This window comes from Tachysurus fulvidraco, chromosome 12 (assembly GCF_022655615.1).
Source record: "Tachysurus fulvidraco isolate hzauxx_2018 chromosome 12, HZAU_PFXX_2.0, whole genome shotgun sequence".
Taxonomy (NCBI): domain Eukaryota; kingdom Metazoa; phylum Chordata; class Actinopteri; order Siluriformes; family Bagridae; genus Tachysurus; species Tachysurus fulvidraco.
This window is the reverse complement of record NC_062529.1, coordinates 6,485,245-6,505,839: the sequence shown is the minus strand read 5'-3', so window position 1 is coordinate 6,505,839 and position 20,595 is coordinate 6,485,245. Positions and strand designations below refer to the sequence as shown.

Sequence of the window (20,595 nt, the reverse complement as noted above, 5' to 3'; positions counted from 1 at the left end):
GGTTGTGAGTTCGATTCCTACGTCCGCCAAGCTGCCACTGCTGGGTCCCTGAGCAAAGCCCATAACCCTCAATTGCTCAGTTGTACGAGATAAAATGTAAGTCACTCTGGATAAATGCTGTAAATGTAAATTAATGTGCTGTCCAAAGCTTACCATTGCATCACACAGTATACTAGATGCATGGCTTAGTTTGTCCTCTGGTACGCCACTGTGCAGCAGAATGGCTCGTAACAGGCTGGTGTGGTTCAGATAGATTGTGTAGTTCCTTTCCTGTAATGCAGCAAATCCAATAACCTGTACTACCATCGTGATCCTGTTCATTTCCTATACACGATCTCAAAATTAACCAACAATCCTCATAGCCCCAATGCACAAAGCAGCCACTTTATCCAAGTGTATAAAAAAAGTGTCCACTAGCTAATTATTTACATAATGAATGTTTTTTTTTTTTTAATATTCGACACGATTCAGTGTTGCCGCTGCTGGCTTCTGGTACCTGGAGCGCCGTGAACTCCTGGATGACCTCAGAGATGGTGTAGATGGTCTCAGCGTCAGGGAGTAAGCTGTTTGTCACAGGCACAACAATGTCGAAAGCACACTCGAGCAGCTCTTTAGGATGAGCCCTGTCCAACTTCCGTGGCCTGAACACACGCTCGATACTGTACCTGATCAACATCAGGAGTTATTATTAATGACCTACATATTATAAATTGCTTATGCTACACTGAAGGGACTAAAGCCTATCCCAGAGGACTCGGGACGATCGAGCAGCTAGCATCAACATGCGCTTTCACTTTCCAGTCCAGAAGAAACTCCCAAAGCAGGAGGTGAGCATCAAAAGCCCTCATATATAAACCCAACATAAGATAGAAGATAAATATTAAATTATTCTGTGTGGTTTGGTTACCTTTTGAGGTGTGAAATGCCATTTCTGACCACAAATCTGGCAAATGAAACCTGTTAAAAAAAAAAAGAAAACATGTGACAGATAAAATAAGTATCTGGTCCTTATGAACACAGCAAACAGTTAATACACTGTAAACTGGAGCAAAAGGTAAATGATGGCATTGTACATGTGGACACTCTAGTCTTTTTTTTTTTATTTCACAAACATTCCGGTCTTTTCTGCATCGGAGGCCGTTTCAGCATCATGAGCATGTAAACGAGCAGTAAAACACTGATCCTGGAGCTCTCACCCTCAGGTCATAGGGAAGAGTGACCAGCATGCCACTGTGGTCCATAAAGCAGGCCAGCTCACAGCCTTCATACAGCTTCCTGTTCCTGGGAAGGAGGAGTGGGGTCTGTAACCTTACTGCACCTGACCGAGAACGAGACCGAGAGAGAAACAAGAAAGAGTGATTAGAATCAACAGTGAGGTGAGAAAAAAGTGGAATAAGAGACTTAGGATCTCATTAAGGCCGTCCTTAAAAATGTTCTCGTTTGCCGTTAACCCGACCGACCCTGTCAATTTAGGACCGACTCAAAAAGTCAGACCGACTTGTCGGTTGTAAATTTGCGTTAAATTTTACTCTTCAATCAACTAATACAAAAGCAATAAAATAATATTAATGATATTTTAGTAAGTATTGTAAATATATAAATTGCCTAGTCCTACATACAAACGAAGGCTACGTTCTTTCTTTTAAATAAAAACCCGTGACATCATCTATGTTTACACTGTTGGTTACCGGATGTCACGCTATGGCCTGTGCGTTCGCTTCGTCTCAGACTCTCATTCACTGTCAGGGTCAACGGTTCGAGCTTGGTAATGATGGCTGCGGCTGCAGTAAACAAAATGTTCGTGGTCACCGTTCAACGTCATACGGGTTCGGGCACCATAATACATCTAAAAAATTTATTAAAACAGCTCGACACCGCTTTAACTTGGCACGAAGTTCTGGAAAAACTGTGCCCAGATCTTTTCCCATCCCATCTCCCATCTAGTCTATATAGCCTGCATCAAAATGAGGTTTGCATTGATGCGCCCGAAGGCACGGGTTGAAGACACAGTCAGTGACGTCACGATATGCTAATTCGTTTAAACTCATACCTACGTAATCACCATCACCAAAATTGTACTTTTTTTTTTTTTACATTGAAACTTGAGGGGAAAAAAAAAAGAGACCTACCTACAGACCCTTTTATTTTATTTATTTATTTATTTATTTTACTGTTACTGCAAACCAAAATATTTTTAAGGATAGCTTTATTAGCATGAAATTCCTCCTGCAATTACGTTTATTTTCAGTTAATGCTAAACATAATTGAAAAGCACCGCTTGCGCTGTGGCATAGTGGATTTCATCATGACGTGCAGTATCCCAGCTGGATGGCACTATCTAGTCTTGGCTGGTTTAAAGCCTGTCAGAAAAGCATTTCTAGATGACCGAGGCCAAACCAGAGCCTACTGAAGTGGAACGTGACGGTTCAACTCTCAGGTCATTATAAAGCCAGAACAGCCTTCCAGACACTGCCATAGACAGCATCAGACATCCGAAGAGAGCGGTCACTGAGGTATAAAGAGAGCTCTGTTGGCAGACAAGAGCTATTTAAACTAAGCCATGTTCCTAGGTGTGTAAACTACTGTTCAAACGTTTGGGATCGTTTGGAAATCTCCTTGTTTTCCTGTTGTGCGTCGAGTCCTTTTTCTGTTTTGGCTAGAAGCAGTTTGTGCTGTTTTATGAAGAAAGCATGGTTCACAGCATGGTAAGAGAAGTGTATGCCATGTAAAGAAAGGAAGTTGGTTCTTTCTGGAGATTTTGAGCCTTTAAACAAACCCACATCTCCTAAAGCTCCAGATATTAACTAAGGGGCTTTTTACACCTGGTCACTTCATGCGTTTTCTGTGATCAGATAGCTATCCGATGGTAAAAAGACCAGGTCTAAATGCCCTCCGAAACGGTTTCGAGACGAAATTCGTTCGCTCAAACCACTTCAGGAGGTGGTCTGGGACGCATTTCAGATGAAACTGGACAGGTGTAAATGCATGTGGTTGTTCAAGCCACATACGTCAGCGCTATACTCCTCCTAAACGGAAGTACGTCACTCGCAGGTGACTCGCGAGTCGTGCATCGTGCCAGAAACAAATACGTTTTCCCACCAGCACTTCTCCGATCTTTCACCCAGGTGTCTCGTTTGGGTCTTAAAATGCACTGCTGCCGCCAGCGAAGATGCAGCAAACACTAAATGCTGTTTTTTGTAGCAACGGCACACACCAAGGCGTGTTCCATTTCAATTACCCCGGAAATGAGGTAAAATATATTTGCATTTTGGGCGGGAGTAGAAAGATCGGATCGATATATCCGATTGGCCGAGACGCATTTATGTGGCCTAATGTAAATGGAACAGTTTTAACAAATCAGATAGCTATCGGCTCAGAGAAAACACATGAAGTCACCAGGGGTAAAAAGGCCCTAACCTAAAGAAGGCCACTTTCAGTGCTCCCTTAATCAGTACAACAGCTTTCAGGTGTTCTCTAAAAAGGTTTTGCTAATCATCAATTAGCTTTAGAAAATGATTAACTTGGAAATATAACATGTTTAAACACAATTAAAATAGAGAACTGATGGTTGCTGATAATGTGCCTCTGTGCTAAAATGCAGATCTTTAACAAATCACCTGATTCATTTTATGTTTATAAAATGGATAAAAAATGTTTTTTCTTTGGAAAACAAGGAAATTCTTAAGTGATCTCAAACTTTGAACAGTAGTGTAGTGTAGTGTATCTGTAAACGAGTGCATTTCAAGAACCGGTATTATCTACTAATATACAGTCATGGCCAAAAGTGTTGGCACCCCTGCAATTGTTCCAGAAAAGAAAGTATTTCTCTGAATATAATGCACAGATTTATAATAAATATTCATTATTAATCCTCACGGTTCACAATGCATGAATCTGGAGTCATTATCAGTCTATGTCTTATCAGCTATTTCCTGGTGTGTGTTTGGATTTTGTATATCTACATTTAACTGCACTGATAAAACAGGTTTTGAATAAATGTCCTGAAGCAGAAAAATAAATCTTGATACAAAACAAAACTTGATATACTGTATATAATAAAATAAATAAATAAATAAACAAACAAAAAAAAAACAAATAAATAAAAAATCAACTTAAATGCGAATTTTGTAAAAAGCTCATTTGATATAAAAACCTGTGGTAGAAAGTGGTAGTCTGATTTATTGTTGGACATTTCAAACATTTCATCCTGTTGTGTTAATCTAATAACGGAGCTCCTAATACCGTGACAAAAACCGGAAACAATGAACAGTTCTGATCCACCCCACCTCACCCCACCCCCCCCACCCAAATCTGGGTGTTCCAGAAACTCACTTTTGCTCTGTAAAGCAACTCGGACTGAAAGTAACTTGGACTGAAGTGCCGAGCAGCATCCGAGCAGCATAACATAATGGGGCAAGCAAGCAGTGAGTCATCAAGATATTAGGCAACATTAAAGCCTTTCTATGATCCAAGGCAGATGGCGAAACAAAGGCCCATAACCCCACATTAAAAGAAACAGTTACGCTACCCCAGCATGGATGTAAAGCAAACACTGCACAAATAGCAAAGTTTGGCAGTTATACAAAACACCCTGTAATCAAAACCTAATGGCCTTAAACATAAGCTAAGTGCTGTCTCATGAAAGGACACAGAACACACACATTCCCTACTCCCATATATAAGCTATATAATTCACCATAAAGAACAATAGCTCTGGTTTAACTCTTACTGAGTTTATAAAACTTCTAAGACATACCTTGGCAACTGAAAACAGACATTTTTTTTCACGCGTCACGCATCTACACAGCCTGGACTGAAAGCTCATTCGAGAGCAATAATCAGAGATTGTGGTCTACAATGATGGAGATATTTTATTAGCTAAACCCTTCATCGTTTACGGATGACCTGCTACACATTAAACTCTAAACTCTTTGCTAACGTGGTTTTTGCTGCATTTTTGTTATTCCTGTGAGACGTTAGCGTGCTTATGTCACTGGGGGACGTTCGAAGTGTAAATATAATGGTGTTCGGTGTCACATCTATGTCACTATCCAGTGGAGGTTTTTTCAGGCTAATAATCACCCGGGAGTTTAACTGCTTCAAACTAGCTATGTAGACAGCATCCGACGGTGGTGGTCATAGCGAATCAAACACAGGGCTCTCAAGTTTTGAAGACAGGCAAATGTGACATTGTTGCCTTTTTGGACTCCTTTATCACTTGTAATGTTGCTCCCATTTAAAACAGTTCGGCTGAAGCCCAGACATTTTTAGGGTCATGATTGAGGACATGATGTCCCGTCCGGAGACGAGCTGTTTCGTGTTGACCAACCATCAAAAATACCCTCTCTAATTTTTTTTTTTTGGGTTGTTGCATTAAATCTTACCCAGATAGTGGTACTTTCTGATTGGCTATTGTGTAGCCTTTTTTTTGATTAGCTGATAAGTGTCAGGCTCGACTAAGAGCTCCAGGGGAGACGCACTTGATTCCTGCCCGGTTCCACAGAGACAGCGGTGCGGACTGATACATTTTGGGTGCTGCGGCTTATTAAATATATGATAAATAGTTAAAAAGTTTTTCTGCGTGAGAAATACGATGTGTGGCGGGAATGCGTGACAAAAGACCCAAATGCGTGACTGTCACTCTCAATGCGTGACACTTGACAGCCCTGTAACCATTTAAGCTGAGCCCCAAAGTGTGTCCCCGCAGGCTGAATAGACTAATGAATTAATTGGCACATCCTTAAATAAAAAAGATGACTCAAAACTCCAATAACACAAAACTCTATTGTAAAACATGTTAAATTAAAAATGTTTGTATTTTGGTGCTTTTTTTTTTTTTTTTTTTTGCTAATTTGGTGTTCACTATAAAAAGTTAGCAGTTGTGTGCCTTGCTTACGTCACATGGGGACGATGTAACCTCGATATCAACGTCAATAACAGGAAAAAAAAAAGGCTCCAGTAATTTCAAATGTGAGTGATAATAGTCAGGCTTCACTTTTCACTAATAGAAGCAATATAGCAATCATCAATCATTTTTCAGTAATGTTCGGTTTGGAAGGTCAAGGTCCAGAAAGCAGCTAGAGAAATATAATGATGATGATGATGATGATGATGTGTTAAGTTGTGTCAGGGTCTGGATTCAGCTAGCTAGTGATCTATGAGATGACAAAGCACATAGTGTTGGAGGTGCCATTAGCATGATAGTCGCCAGTGAAGGATAACCAAGTTACCATGGTGACAGTGAGAGTAAATATCTTCCGTATAAAATTCCGTAATTGTTTTTTTTTTCCCAAGGAAATCATAGCAACACACACTTTCTCACACACACATGAAACTGGTGAGTGATGTGATTGGATTGTTCTTGAAACATAGCTGTTCAGTTTATATGTGGTTGGGCGGGGCAATGCGTGTTAAACTCAAGGCTATTGCACATATACAGTATATTCAGAATAGCCCAGGCTGATTGAACATAAATAATGAAAACAGATCTGCATAGGACTGTCATTTTGTTCCTACCTGAGCATGCGGCGCGCATTACAGGCGAGGACGGACATTAAAAACGAGGTGCCGTGAACGGTGTGTGCACAACACGAAGCTATTTGCGAAACAAACACAGAGTAACTGTGGTACATGGGACTCACTTCCTGACCCTTTTGACAAGATCTACACTCTGCTCCATGAGTCAGGCTGATCACGCAAAATAGCCATGGAATTTTTTTTTTATTCTGTTAGCATACTTGCTGAAAAAAAAAAAGATATAAAATATAAAGTTTAATTCGATGCGAGTTTTATAGCAGCATCAATGAGACCAATTTCCCATTCGTTTTCTTCTCCTTCTTCTTCTTTTTCTTATTATATTCACTAACAAGTCTGAAACTATTAAAAGTTTCACAGCTTCACAGCACATAAAGACAGCATTAATTCAAAGCCCTAACATTTTAGAAGAAACTAAAGCTGGAGAGAAGGCATTCTTATTTACATGTTGTAGGTTGCATTACAGTACATGGTGGCTTATTATTACAGATAAACCATTAAAGGAAATCTGAAACATGATGACGACGAGGCTGCGCTGATGCATACAGTAAAATAAGGAAGAGTTTAAAGAGCATGGATTTACAAGATGTAGTATTTTGTGTTTATTGTAATGTATTACATCGTTATATTTTCCTGATGTAAGAACGTCAATACCTGAAATAAACATGTACAGTAAAATAAGCGTTCTAGGGCAGAGAGGGAACGTTCAGGACATGTCCAAACTCGGTGTGAGTCACTCACCATGCTTTCTGAAGACCCTGGTGATTGTTTCATGCACGTACTGCTGCAGTTTTGCGTTGTTGAAATTAAAACTGCCCTGGGGAAAAACAAAACAGCGTGGGGTCGGTTAAGAAACGGTGGCTGTAAGGGTGTTTAAACATAGCTGGTATGATATGAACCAGATGATGAGGCTTTATGAAGGAAGCGTTGGAGTTTAAAAACCTTTACAGGTACATATCGACATCTAGGGGTGAGGAGGAAATAATGCACTAAACTGGGAATCCAGAATAAAGATTGTAGTGGCGTATGTCACATTCAAGCTAAACACAACATGGGAGAAACAGTTTTCTTTGATTTTCTATGGCATATTCTTTACTAATATTGTTAAGACAAGAAAAAAAAAATTTACCACAAAAAATGGTTCAGTGATTAACAACAAATTGTTGGTCATTGGTGTTGGTTATGGAGAAAGCAAACAGATTGACGTTGTACATGTACCTTTCGCAATAACAATAAAGTTAAATCTATTCAATTCTAATTTGTCTATTTGTCCCATTACTATTGGCCTTTACAAATTGAGGAAAAGTCTAATAAATGGCTGTTTAAAATTCGTAAACAGCAAACATTTTGTTAAACCTCATGGATTCAAGCTAAACTTGTGACTTACGGATCTTTCTAGGAGTATATAAGCTTACTTTATACAACTGTTAGTCATTTCTACAGTCTGATCTCTAAACACAATATGACCAACGGTATAGGGACACCAGAAATATATATACCGTATTATTGTATTATTGTATATAAAGTGCACCGGATTATAAGACGCTTTCTAAATTACAGGCTCTATTTCTGTACTTAACCCATACATAAGGTGCACCGTATTATAAGGCGCATGCTATAACATACGGACTACAAAAAAGGTAACAGAAGCAAAACAGTGAGTTTAGTTTAACTTTATTCTACTATTGATGTTGAATTCTTTCGCAGCTGCTCTGTGCCCATTTACAACCGTGTAACTGATAGCCTGTAGTTTGAATTGTGACTCGTAAGCATGTCTCTTCACTGGTGCCATTTTTGGGGGATACCTACCGGAGGTGTGGCGGAGGTAAGCGTACGTACTGTACGTATTACGTAATGTTCTGATTGGTTTATCGCTGCCAGCGTACGTAGTGTATGTATTACGTCCCTGTGTCAGTGGGAAATGGTCCGACAGTCAATCAAGCGGAGCGCTTACCAAGTCGCACAACAAAATCTTTTACAGATTTTTGGAACTCGGTGCACACATAAGGCGCATTGGATTATTAGGCGCATGGCCGATTTTTGAGAAAATTTAAGTCTTTTAGGTGCACCTTATAGTATTTATTTATTTATTTATTTATTTATAATTTTGATTTATTTAATACTGTATATATAAAGTGTCACTTGAAAGTTTCTGAACCCTTTAGAAATTCCAATATTTCCACAGGAATATGCCAAAAACAATCAGATATTTCAAGTCCTAAAAGCTATCTAAGTGAACGCAGTCAAACAAATGAGCCAAACATATACTTCAATATTTAATTATTGACAAGAATGGTCCAGCATTACATATCTGTGAGTTGCAAAAGTATGTGAACCTTTGATTTCAGTATCATGTGGATCAATAACTGTAAGTTAAGTGTTGGGTAACTGTTGATCAGTCCTGCACTACGTCTTGGAAGAGGTTTATTCTATTCCTCAGTACAGAACAGCTTCACCACTGAGATATTGATGGGTGTCCTCACATGAACTGCTTGTTTCAGGTCCTTCCACAATTTTTCTTTCGGATTAAGCTCGGGACTTTGCCGTGGCCATTCGTAAACATTGTTCCTCTTTATTCATACTTTGGTAGATAGACTTATGTGCTTGTGGTCTTGGTTTATGACCCATTTCTTCTAGAGATTCAGTTCATAGACAGATGTCCTGCCAGTTTCATTTAGAGATCACTGAATACACTGTTCCATCAATGATGACAAGCTGTCCTGGCCCAGATGCAGCAATACAGGCCCAAAGCATGATGCTACCATCACCATGTTTCACAAATGTTATAAGGTTTGTATCCTGGAATTCAGTATTTTCCTTTTTCCAAAAATCAACCTTCTTTAAAAGTTTTATTTTGGTCTTATTCCTCAACAAATTTCTTTTCCATTGTCCTCTGGCTTCTCCACGCGAACTTTAGCAAACTTCGTGAGTAGCAATGTTCTTTTTGGAGATTAGTGGCTTTCTCAGGCTCATGAACATTAACATAAGCCAAAGAAAAAGAGGCCTTTGGTTGCTTAAAAATTACCCTGTATTCCTTTCTGACCCGACAGACTATTACATGTCCTGCTTTTGAAGCCATCTATGTTGGTTGACCATTTCTGGGAAGGATTTAAATGGTCTTAAATTTCCTCCATTTCTCCATTTGAATCAGTCTGATTCTAAATTTTTTTGGAGTATTTAGAGATCATTTTGTAACCTTTTCCTGCCTGATAACTTTTTTCTGATGGCCTCACAAATCTCCATTGTTATTGCCATGATCCACTTCCACAAACATGTAGCATGAACATCAGACGTTGATTTATCTCTGCTTTGTGGACTTTTTGTGTGAAAGTCTGATGATGCTTGGGTCATATTTATGCAGAAATATAAAGATTTCTTAAGAGTTTCAAGCGACACTGTATACTGTTGACCTACACAGCGTTTGTTTGGTAAAATGCCCATTACCTTATAAATGTCAATATCATATGTGTAGTCCATCACCGGAGAGTGGTTCTGAGAGAACAGCTGGTTCACCATGGTGCGGTAGGCTTTGCCGTTGATGTTAGCCATGGTGTGTTGAAGCACCTCGTGTAGCTCAGATTCCTCCATCTGAGGAGGTGGGAGGAGATCGCTCTTCAACAGCTCCACCGCTGTGGGCCGCAGGGCCGGGTCGTGGTTGAGCAGCCAGCAAATCACCTTCCTCTGAAACCAGGCAAGAGAAGAGATGTTGCATTGCTCTTGAGTTGAATATTCATTTAAATGAAAAAAATAACTTTAAAAGCTCACCTGTGTTCCATTCTCATATTTACAAAAATCTTCAGGGAAGTCAATGGACTCCTGCAAAGAGAATACAGAACAGACTCCGAGTTAAAAGGCATGTGCTGGGAAAATTTACCTGCCCCCTGATTCTAAATCTGTGTGCTATGTTGAAATTTCGTAGATTATTGACTAAGGCAACTTTCACACTGTCGGTTTAGTCTGAAACAGAGCATCGTTTGCATATAAAATTTGTAATGTGGAAACACACCATGATACTGAACCCGAGGTTACCTCTAGGAGACGGTCCGAGTTTGGTTGAACTGTGCCACGATTTCTGTAAATGTAAACGCACCTCGTACTCACGTTTTTTAATCAGTAAAGCAAACTACTTTATATGACAGGAAGGGAGAATAAATCCGACATCACATCCAGCACGATCACACCGAGTACAGATGACCCACAAGGATGCATGCTAACCCCACTGCTCTTTACCCTGTTGACCAATGACTAACACCAGAGTACAGCACCAAACTCTTTGTGAACTACAGAGAAGAAGTAAAATGACTGGCCATGTGGTGCCAAGAGAGACACAACTTCTACTTAAATGTGAAGACTATTGTAGACTTCCATATAGCTTACACACACACACACAACACCCTCATCAGTCCATCAAGGGTGCTGCTGTGGAGAGGGTGTAGAGCACCAAGTTTCTGGGTGTGCACATATCCGAGAACCTTTTCTAGAACAGAAACACCTCACTACTGGCCGAGAAAGCTCAGAAATGCATCTAGAAGAGCCAGAGCCCCAGTACCCATCATGGAAACTACTAAGAGCAGCCTGTCTAGCTGCATCACGGGGTGGTTTGATATGTTCCATGTACAACAGGAAAAACCCTACAGTGCATAATAGAAGCAGCTGGGAAGATCATTGGTGCCCCTCTCCCTTCTCTCCTGGACATCTATAAAGCATGCAGCATAGTAGGTGACTCTACCTGTTATATCCATTACACAACTTCTTCAGTCTTCTGCCATCTGGGAGAAGATTGTGCAGCGTTTGGGCTCGTACCACCAGGCTGAAGAACAGTTTTATCCATCGGGCAGTCAGAATGTTGAACACTCTCTCCTCTCTTGTTCAACTGCCCCCATAGAGTCTATACTGTAAACCCCTCGAGTGTTTACAATGTTCTGTATCTCTAGCCAATAGCTGGAAAGGGATTGGTTTGCAGACGTATTTAAATAGCTAAGCGTATCCCGCCTGCAGCCGCTACATGGCGTTTCTGGCTTGTGCAGTCAAAGAGTTATTTACAGAGTATTACACACAAATTGCCTCACTATCCTATTCAATTAGTTATATTAACTTTATTTATTTATTTATTTATCATTTGTACATTCTAGATTTTTATTTTATTTTATTGAAAGTCACCATATTAACTGATTCATGATTGTTGCGATTGGGGATGAAATTTTAGACCTGATGATCCAACCCATAAATCTACAGTATATATCTATACACCTGGTACAGACTCACCTTTCTTAGCTGGCTGAGTACGGAGATGCGCTCAGAAGCTGTGGTCATTGGTCTGTAGGACATCTCAAACAAGATGATCCCTAAACTGAACAGGTCCACTTTCTAAAGCACACAAAACAGATTTTTTTTTTTATTTCGAGGAAAATAAATGGATCTGTCGTCTCCTGCCATCATGTAGATCGTTACAAATGTTCATTATACCTGGTTGTAAGTCGCCTTTGTGTTTCCTTGGACCTCTGGGCTGACATACAGGGCAGTGCCAACCATACCAGTCATGCTGCCTAGACAATTAGAAACCACTGCATATATATATATAAAATCAAATCTAATTTTATTTGTCACATACACATACATACAGGGTACGATATGCAGTGAAATGCTTTATGCATCTGTCCGGTATAAAAATAAATAAATAAATAAATAAAAATAAGAATAAAATAAAAAAAAAAGTATAAACTATATAAAAAAACAAACTATATAGAAACTATAGAAAAATATGAATATATATATATATATATATATATATATATAAATAAATCAGAACCACTAATTAGATATGGTGTAAACAGTAAGCTGGCTTTTTGGCCGTTTTTACCTGTCGGATCTAATTTTAGGACAAGCCCTGAGCTGTTGTCCTCCACCTCCAGCACACCTGAAGCCTGTAACAGACACAGATGCTGTAAAAATTTCTGATTCATACAGCATTAGCACTACTCTCACCCTGGATTATTAAATTACAATACAGTTCATTGCGTTCTAGCTATACAAAATGGGCCCATTTAATTTTTTTTATATTGCAATGATCATTTACTTCACAATGCAACACTTCAATGCTCTAGGAAATCTATGCCCATTATACGTAATACATTATATTATATTATTGTATTATTAATACATAATACAATTTTTCGGGAAACAGGAAAGAAAAACAAACCTATTTATTATTATTATATTTTTTTTTTAGATTTGGCATAATTTTTTTTAATCATTTTTTTTACGCTGGATTCCCTTTCTGATGCAACGCTCCCATTTTTATCGGGGCTCAGGACCGGCGCTGAGAGTTAACTCTTCAGTGGCTGGGTTAGCATCCTGCCCAGGAATCGAACCAAGGCCACACCAACGAGAGCATGTGATCCTGCCACTGGACCACCTGGGAGCCCAAACCTATTAATTAATCATAAGTGTGTCTAATTGTGCACTCCCCTAAACTAATACTTTGTTGAAGGAGCTTTTTATTTTATACCCACTGACTTTTTGGGTAAAGGTTTATCAGTGTGGTACATCTGGACTGGACTTTTCCCGCTTTCTCTTGCATACTATATTCGTTAAACTTTGAAGGCATCTCCTGTGTGTAGCCTACTTCAGGTCACCCTACAGAGTTTTAGTTTCTTTTGTGAGTAAAGAGCATCGGACTTGCTGCACCGTCCCGTAGCCCAGACATATAAATATTATGAGAGATTGTGGCCACATGCATATTAAGAAAGTCTGACTCCTAATCCTAAGGTTGTGGGTTCGAGTCTCGAGCCGGCCACGACTGAGGTGCCCTTGAGAAAGCCCCCCCCGCTCCCCGGGCACCGCAGCATAAATGGCTGTCCACTGCTCCGGGTGTGTGTTCACGGTGTGTGTGTTCACTGCTGTGTGTGTGCGCACTCTGCATGGGTCAAATGCAGAGAACGAATTCTGTCGTATGTCACGTCACTGTCACGGTCACTAAATTCAGCTCCGAGGTAGCAGCATCACAGCTACGTTTTGGAGGGACGTCCTGTTTTACAGTATTAAAATGCTCCATCTCATGTAGATGGAATTCTTTTATAACCTTCTCCTGATCTACAACTTTCAACAAATCCCAGCCATGTATGTTGTGTAAGCTTTTTATGGACCATGGCTTTAGCAGTGAGATGAAAGTTGTTTATGTGAACAAAAAAACCTACAAAAAACAGCTGATCTTTATTTGGGGTAAATCAGAATCATTTCATCAATGAAAACTGTGTGATAATTAACGTTTGAATATGATCCTGAATAGGACTTTTCATTCTGAACACAGCCACATTTCGCAACGTAACTTTTTTCCCCGCTAAAACGCTTGAGTGTTTTTCATGTGCAGTAGTTTCACAATGAATGGTCTTGCACTCATATCTTTCATTCCAAATATTTTAACAGGTGTGTGTAAACTTTATAAATTCAGTGTATGTTAAAAATGTGTGTTGAACAGATTCAAGTCAAGTATGAGTAAAATCCTATATACTGTAGCTTTGCTGAAACACATATGCTGTACCGTGCTAGCTGGATGGTCAGTAGCCAAGCCAAAGTCTCCGATCTTGACATGGTCGTGAAAGTCCAGGAAAATGTTGACGGGCTTCAAATCTCTATGTATCATTCCCTGAGAAAACAGGCAGAAGATGATCATGCAGTGTGCACCATGACCCCATAGCTAAACCCAATCTGGCTGTAGATTTAGATACAGGCTACCTGTTCGTGAATGTACGCAATGCCATCCAGAATCTCCCTGAAGAGTCTCCAGAGACGACTGCAGTCCTGATAAAGACCCTGGTCTATTGTGTCCCTCAAAGTGCTTTTTTCACAGTATTCCATCTGAAGTAAAAGAAACACACAGATAAATTTTTCACAATTTTCTTTTCTTACAAATGCAATAGATCCAGCCGTGTCTCATCAATACAAACATACACCTGATGATGGCCCAAAAGAATTTATACACGTGACCATTTCAAACACCACATTTCAATACCAAAGGCACTATAATGGTGTTGGTCTATCATCTTTTGCTGATGTATCAGCCTCCGTTGTTCTGAGAAGGCTATCCACTAGAATTTTAGGCTGTAGATTTAGGGATTTGCTCATACAGTGGTGTGCAGTAAACAAATGTGTTCATTGGGGTTCAAGGGGATTTTTTCACTCCTACTTTGGTAAAATAGGGATGTGGTAGCCAAGGGGCTCAGAAGTTGGACTGCACATCAGTCCTGCAGATGGTCATGAGTTCAAATCGTCCACTACTGGGCCCTTTGGCAAGGCCCTTAAACATCAATAATAATAATAATAATAATAATAATAATAATAATAATAATAATAATAATAATAATAATAATCATTATTATTATTATTATAAACTTTATTTTCTATAGCGCCATCTCAATTCGCTTTACAAATGCAAATAAAACAAAAAAAATACACCACATAATATAAAGATTCAAATTAAAGCAACAAGAATAGACTATAAAATAAGAACAATGTAAAATTACAATTAGTCAATTAAAAGCTACCCTAAAAAAAACGAGTTTTAAGCTGACACTTAAAAATGCCAAGAGATGTTGCTTGCCTTATCTCAGTTGGTAAAGAATTCCAAAGTTTTGGAGCTAGCGAAGAGAAAGCCTCATCTCCCATCGATCGTAAACGAGTTAAAGGAACGGTTAAAAGACCAGTTTCAGAAGAACGAAGGTCACGAGATGGAATATAAGGAATTAAAAGCTCAGTCAGATGTTGAGGAGCCAACCCATGTAAGGCCTTGTAGGTAAGCATCAAAATCTTAAAATCAACCCTAAATCAGTGATCGGTTGTATAAAAATTAGATAAAAAAGTAGATTGCTCTTGATAAGGGCGACTGCCAAATGCTGTAAATGTAAAAGACGTCTTTATGGACCTCATCTGTGTCCACCGTTAGTTAGGGCCTGTTTACCTCAGCGAACAGAACTACTATGCCATATAAAGCCATTAAAGAAAGCTGAGAAAGACCCTCAAATGTTTGTTCTGGTCAAGGCTCCATATACGTTTAGCCATATAGTGTGTATATGATACCATTTAAATTTCTAGTAAGTCAAATTTTTATTTTATGCTGAAGCCAAAACATGTAATATATCCTTTATTTATTTTAGTATTTTTTTCCCCCCGTACCATTAGTGTTCAATATTATCCAGTGGGCCAGTGTGGGTGCAGGATATCATTTAAACCCAATAGAATGCTCTAAAGACTTTCCGGTGTTGGGAAGCTCTTAAAAAGTCTCCTAACATAACTAGCTTTTATACGCGTCATCCTTTTTTAAATCTGCCAAGTATAATCATTAAATACCTTGTGAACGTGTGGGAAATGTATTAGTATGATTTGTGTGTGAGAATCTCAGGAGATCAGCATTTTCCAAAATAACTTAAACCAGCCCATAAGGCAGTAACAACCGAGCCATGATTAAAGGTCAGAGAGATCACACCGTTTCTTCATTCCAATGCTTGATGTGAACACAAACTGAAGGTCTTCTAGATAACTACATGAATGTGAAGCTGTAACTATTAAAGCACTCGGTGGGTGTTAAAGTCAGAACTACTCCGAGCAGCTGTTACAGAAAATGAACATACGGCTTTAAGAATTTAACAGCGCTGTGGTACAAGACCCCAATAAATGTTGGGCAAACTCTAGAAGAGACGGTGTGAAGACTTTTTATACGATTAACAAGTATCCTGGGTATTTTTCACGAGTTTTCCCAATTACCCAGGGGAAAATCTTTCAAGTATGAAAAGTGATCGAGCGTATTTATGTTTGTAGCCGTCCAGTGAATTTTGGATAACCACCGACCCTTCGCACCCTGGACACAACCTCTTTCAGCTTCTCCCTTCTTTCAGGTGCTACAGAACTTTGTTTACTAAAACTGCCAGACACAGGAACAGTTTCTTTCCCCAGACAATCACCCTGATTAACAGCTCATTATAATTATATTCACCGCTTCTTATCATAAGTACTGCATTATCAGAACTGTCAGTCATCACATTATCTGTATATTACACACCACTGCTGCTGTATATTGTACATAAGCATAATATTGCACTATATGGTTATTTGCACTCCCACACTTTATGTAAATAACTGATCATTCATATTCCATATTCATATTTTATACTCATTCTGTCTATATTGTATCTCATTGTCTGCGTCTCCTAGCAGCAGTTACACTTTGACACAGCTAGAATTTTACATTAAGCTTGACATGACTGGCTGCATGCTCTCACCTGGATGTAGAGATAATGTGCAATAAGGGGAGGCCTTTCGGATATGGAGCTCTCTACCGTGTCCACTCCTTCTCTTTTACTCAGTTCATCCTGTATGGAACCCAGAAGAAACAGTCTCGTGAATGAACCGATGAAGATGGGGATTGTTGAAATTTGTAAACGTGAGCTTCGGTTACAGACCTGCACGATACTGTCTCTGCTCGCATCGCCGTTGCCGAAGATGATATCACTTTCGGAGTCGCTGCTAGACGGGCTGTCGAGAAAGAAGGATCGGACAAAAAACTCAGGCTTTATGAAGGTGAAGTAGCAAAATCAAAGCCAGTTAAACCAGAGCAGGAAAGTGAAAACCAAACTCCCAATCATTATCCCAACACTTTATTACCCACTGTTCCTCCGTCCACGTTGCTCCAACAGACATAATTACGAGTGCCTGCTGTGTCTAGCCCTGAGCAGCAATTAAACTATACTACAGCAACACTGCCACCTAATGTACATCATTATAACTACAACTTCTAACTAAACGGTGAGGTATTAAAAGCTATTTCTTAAAATGAATATTTAAATTCTTTATTTGAAGTATTACGGTGCTATGCATATTACAGTGCCTTAGATAAGTCTGACTGACGCTGGTTAGTGCCGACTCAATGAGACATAAAACGCCAGAACCTTCAAACTGTCCCTCAGTGGTGATACCTGTAATCTCAATCTGGACAGCAGAATGCATCACTATCTTCAAAAAGCAATTTTTTGGAGCATCATGTTATATGTAATGGTAATTACTGCCCCCGGTGTAGGAACTTACAGGAAAGACGGGCAGAACACATCTGCCTCGTCGTCGTCGTCATCATCCTCGTCGCTCGTGTCAGTGGCATTGCACTTGGCGCTGGATGATCTCTCCAGAGATGTGCTCCACTCCACCGAACTAGCCAGAGCTGGAGGTGGCGCGACGTCTTCCACGTTGTCGACGATCCCGAGTTCGTTGAGGCGGGGCAGAGAAGTGGGTCGTGCTGGCCGGTCAGGGGTGCTGACTTGCCCGGACGTGTCGCTGCTTTCCGCCCCAGTGGACGAAGCCTCATGTCTCTCAATCCATGCATTATAGTAGCGCACAATGTTCTCGTGGTTGAGGCGTGAGAGGAGGGTCACCTCTCCCTTAATACGGCGGAACTGCTTGCTGGCTGGATTCACCTGGATGCGTTTGACGGCGTAGTAGCAGCCGTCCAGCTTGTTTTGCACCTATGAATAAACGAGCACATGGAAATGAATACATATATAAAAAAAAAGGCAATGTCCAAATAAAGAAAAAAGACTTTATTAAATAATGATTTCTCAAAACGGATGAATTCATCACCTTGATGACTGCTCCAAAAGCACCTTTCCCCAGCAGCTGGAGCTCCTCAAACTCACTGAAGTAACGAGAAAACTGTTTCTGCACCACTGTACTGAAAGGGGTGCTGAGAAGGTGATTCCTCGGGATCACAGTAGATGCAAAATCCACATCGATGTCTGAGAAGAAATGTGAGAAATGTGTGTTTGCACAAAACAAAGATTGCATTTATTTAAGCCATCCGTGTGTTCAACCTACCAAGCGACAGGCAAAGTGATTTTTTAATTTATGTTCGTGACAAACAAAAAAATTAAGCCACGAAAAAACACCACAACAACTTTTGGTAGCTTACATGTTTAGCAATGTTCTTTCCATGACCTGCTTGACTGTTTTACTAATCAGTCTTCAAAGATAGCGAACTCGTGCACTAGTTATTTTATAAAACGAGTAACATTTGGACCGATCCAGCGTCACAAGTGGGCCGACATTTTTTCAGTTTCTCTCTGACTAGTTTACTCAACACATGCATTTAAAATGCTTTTAATGATTGAATTAATCATGGCAATTAAAATTAAGTTTAATCGTTTTGTTTTCAGAACTATACAGGAGCACGTATACCACTGCAGTGGTGGCCACCCCGCGGCTCCCGAGCCTCATGCAGCTCTTTGCCCGGTTTCATGCAGCTATTACGTTCATATCTAAGTTTGTTTCTGTGTCTTTTTATTGTGCGTGTTCGCTTCGCTTCAGTTCAATACGGTATTTTCGTCAAACGCGCATGTGAATGGGATGAAAATACCTCAAAGTTTCCCATTTGGAGCATGATCATTTGAGTAAACAATTCGTGTCAAGTTCGCTCTCAAAATGGCAAGGAAAAAAAAGGTGATGATCATGTGTGCCCACTTGGTACACCCCTGTACTACTGTATACTATCTAAACCAGCGGTTCTTAACCATCTTGTCAGTGCTACCTATTTTTAAGAAAGATGATATTTTGCGATTCCCCAACCTGAAATATTAGATGAATAAAAATAAATATAATGGCAACATCTTCGTACTGCTCTCTCAGGTGGACCGCTGGGCTGGGATAGAGAGAACGAGGAGGTTCAGTTGTGGCTGAATAGAGCAAAAATTCACACAACATTTTCAACCGTGAGCCTGGCTCTATACTTGTACTTCACATGAAAACTCTCCATGTCTAATGCACAAATTGGAACGTCTCTATGACCTCATGTAATCACCAGGACCCTGAGAGAGAGCTCGTAATTTAGCTTAATTTTATTTTTAGCTAGGAATCTTATCTCAAGAGTGATTCAGAACTATTCTCGTAGCAACTCTGAACAAGGAAAATACAAAAACTTTTATCTTAGACAGGAGGCGGGACTGAACCTGTGGCTAGGTATGAGGCGTTATTTCGAAGACTGTGATTGGTTGTCTAATAAAAAAAAATTTTTTAAAAACGGAGCAATTTTAAAATATGGTCTATTATAAGCCTTTGTTTTGACTCTAGGTTAAGATATATGAGGCTATATCATGTAAGGATTACGTCTGTGACCGATCATATTAGAGATGCGCTAACAGCTGTATTTAATAAATGTTATGTAAATGTAAATAAAAGGGGCAGTGGAAGAGAAATGTACCTTCTGGACTGGACTCTGGGTAAGGAGGAAGGCTCTTTGGTGAGGGCGGTTGCAGGAAGGAGTGCTCTAGTAGCTGCTGAGCGTTCCAGCGATCAGCATCATTAAGACACACACACCTGTGTATAAAAGAAATATAGTGTCAACCTCACACACACACACACACACACACACACACACCTGCAGACACACTTGTATGTCTTCACCAAATGCCTGAAAGAGTTTTCTGTCTCTCCTCTTAAACACACTTTTTCAAACCATACAACAGAGGATTTTTCTTACATGAAAGGCTCCAAGTAGAGCATTTATAAAACAAGAAAAATTTCATTTTAAAAGAGTTAGTTCATCTGGCACGGAGTTACGGAGATATAAATTTACAATGATGGATTTACAATTGTGAAAGTGTATATAAAAACCGACAGATTTCCCACTTTGTGCGGTAAGGCTCACGGTCATGGTGTAATGGTGAGCAAACCTACTACTGATTTGTTTATCTGTTCAGACTGAAATCAGTAGCCTGGAGACCGAGACAAGCAGAAGTCGATCAAACCACCAGAAAAGAAAAGCCTAAGTTTCATAAGCCAAACAATAGGATTAGTTTCTTAAATAACTACCCAATGTGTACACAAACTGTACTTCACCATGAGTTTTATGATTAGTGAAAGTTTCAAAATCCTACCATATGCAATACTGTCAGAACAATATTATGACTAGCAGGTATATAAGTGTTTAAATCAGAAAAATACAGGTATGTGGAAACACTGATCATATACAGTATGTGTCTGTTTCCTTAGACTTACCTACTAACTCACAAATGTTATTAGGTTATC

At 39.6% G+C, this 20,595-nt stretch overlaps 1 protein-coding gene across 3 annotated transcripts in view; it reads right to left on the bottom strand.

The window, feature by feature from the left end:
• The window catches only part of eif2ak4 (eukaryotic translation initiation factor 2 alpha kinase 4), a 57,107-nt gene that overhangs the window by 21,160 nt on the left and 15,352 nt on the right, over positions 1 to 20,595 (bottom strand). For 2 of the 3 annotated variants that reach the window (XR_007144486.1, XM_047821243.1), the window contains exons 10-26: positions 19,769 to 19,884; positions 18,157 to 18,311; positions 17,611 to 18,041; positions 16,989 to 17,061; positions 16,809 to 16,898; positions 14,269 to 14,391; positions 14,075 to 14,179; positions 12,395 to 12,458; positions 12,001 to 12,098; positions 11,800 to 11,901; positions 10,300 to 10,350; positions 9,979 to 10,215; positions 7,276 to 7,351; positions 1,197 to 1,318; positions 908 to 957; positions 497 to 665; positions 154 to 270 (exon numbers count right to left, since the gene is read on the bottom strand). Coding sequence is in view for 2 of the 3 variants with exons in the window: in XM_047821243.1 (XP_047677199.1) it covers positions 154 to 270; positions 497 to 665; positions 908 to 957; positions 1,197 to 1,318; positions 7,276 to 7,351; positions 9,979 to 10,215; positions 10,300 to 10,350; positions 11,800 to 11,901; positions 12,001 to 12,098; positions 12,395 to 12,458; positions 14,075 to 14,179; positions 14,269 to 14,391; positions 16,809 to 16,898; positions 16,989 to 17,061; positions 17,611 to 18,041; positions 18,157 to 18,311; positions 19,769 to 19,884 (2,179 nt within the window). In the remaining variant the exon portion in view is untranslated. The remainder of the gene's footprint in view (positions 1 to 153; positions 271 to 496; positions 666 to 907; positions 958 to 1,196; positions 1,319 to 7,275; positions 7,352 to 9,978; positions 10,216 to 10,299; positions 10,351 to 11,799; positions 11,902 to 12,000; positions 12,099 to 12,394; positions 12,459 to 14,074; positions 14,180 to 14,268; positions 14,392 to 16,808; positions 16,899 to 16,988; positions 17,062 to 17,610; positions 18,042 to 18,156; positions 18,312 to 19,768; positions 19,885 to 20,595) is intronic. The other variant, XM_027173723.2, reaches the window with a different exon arrangement.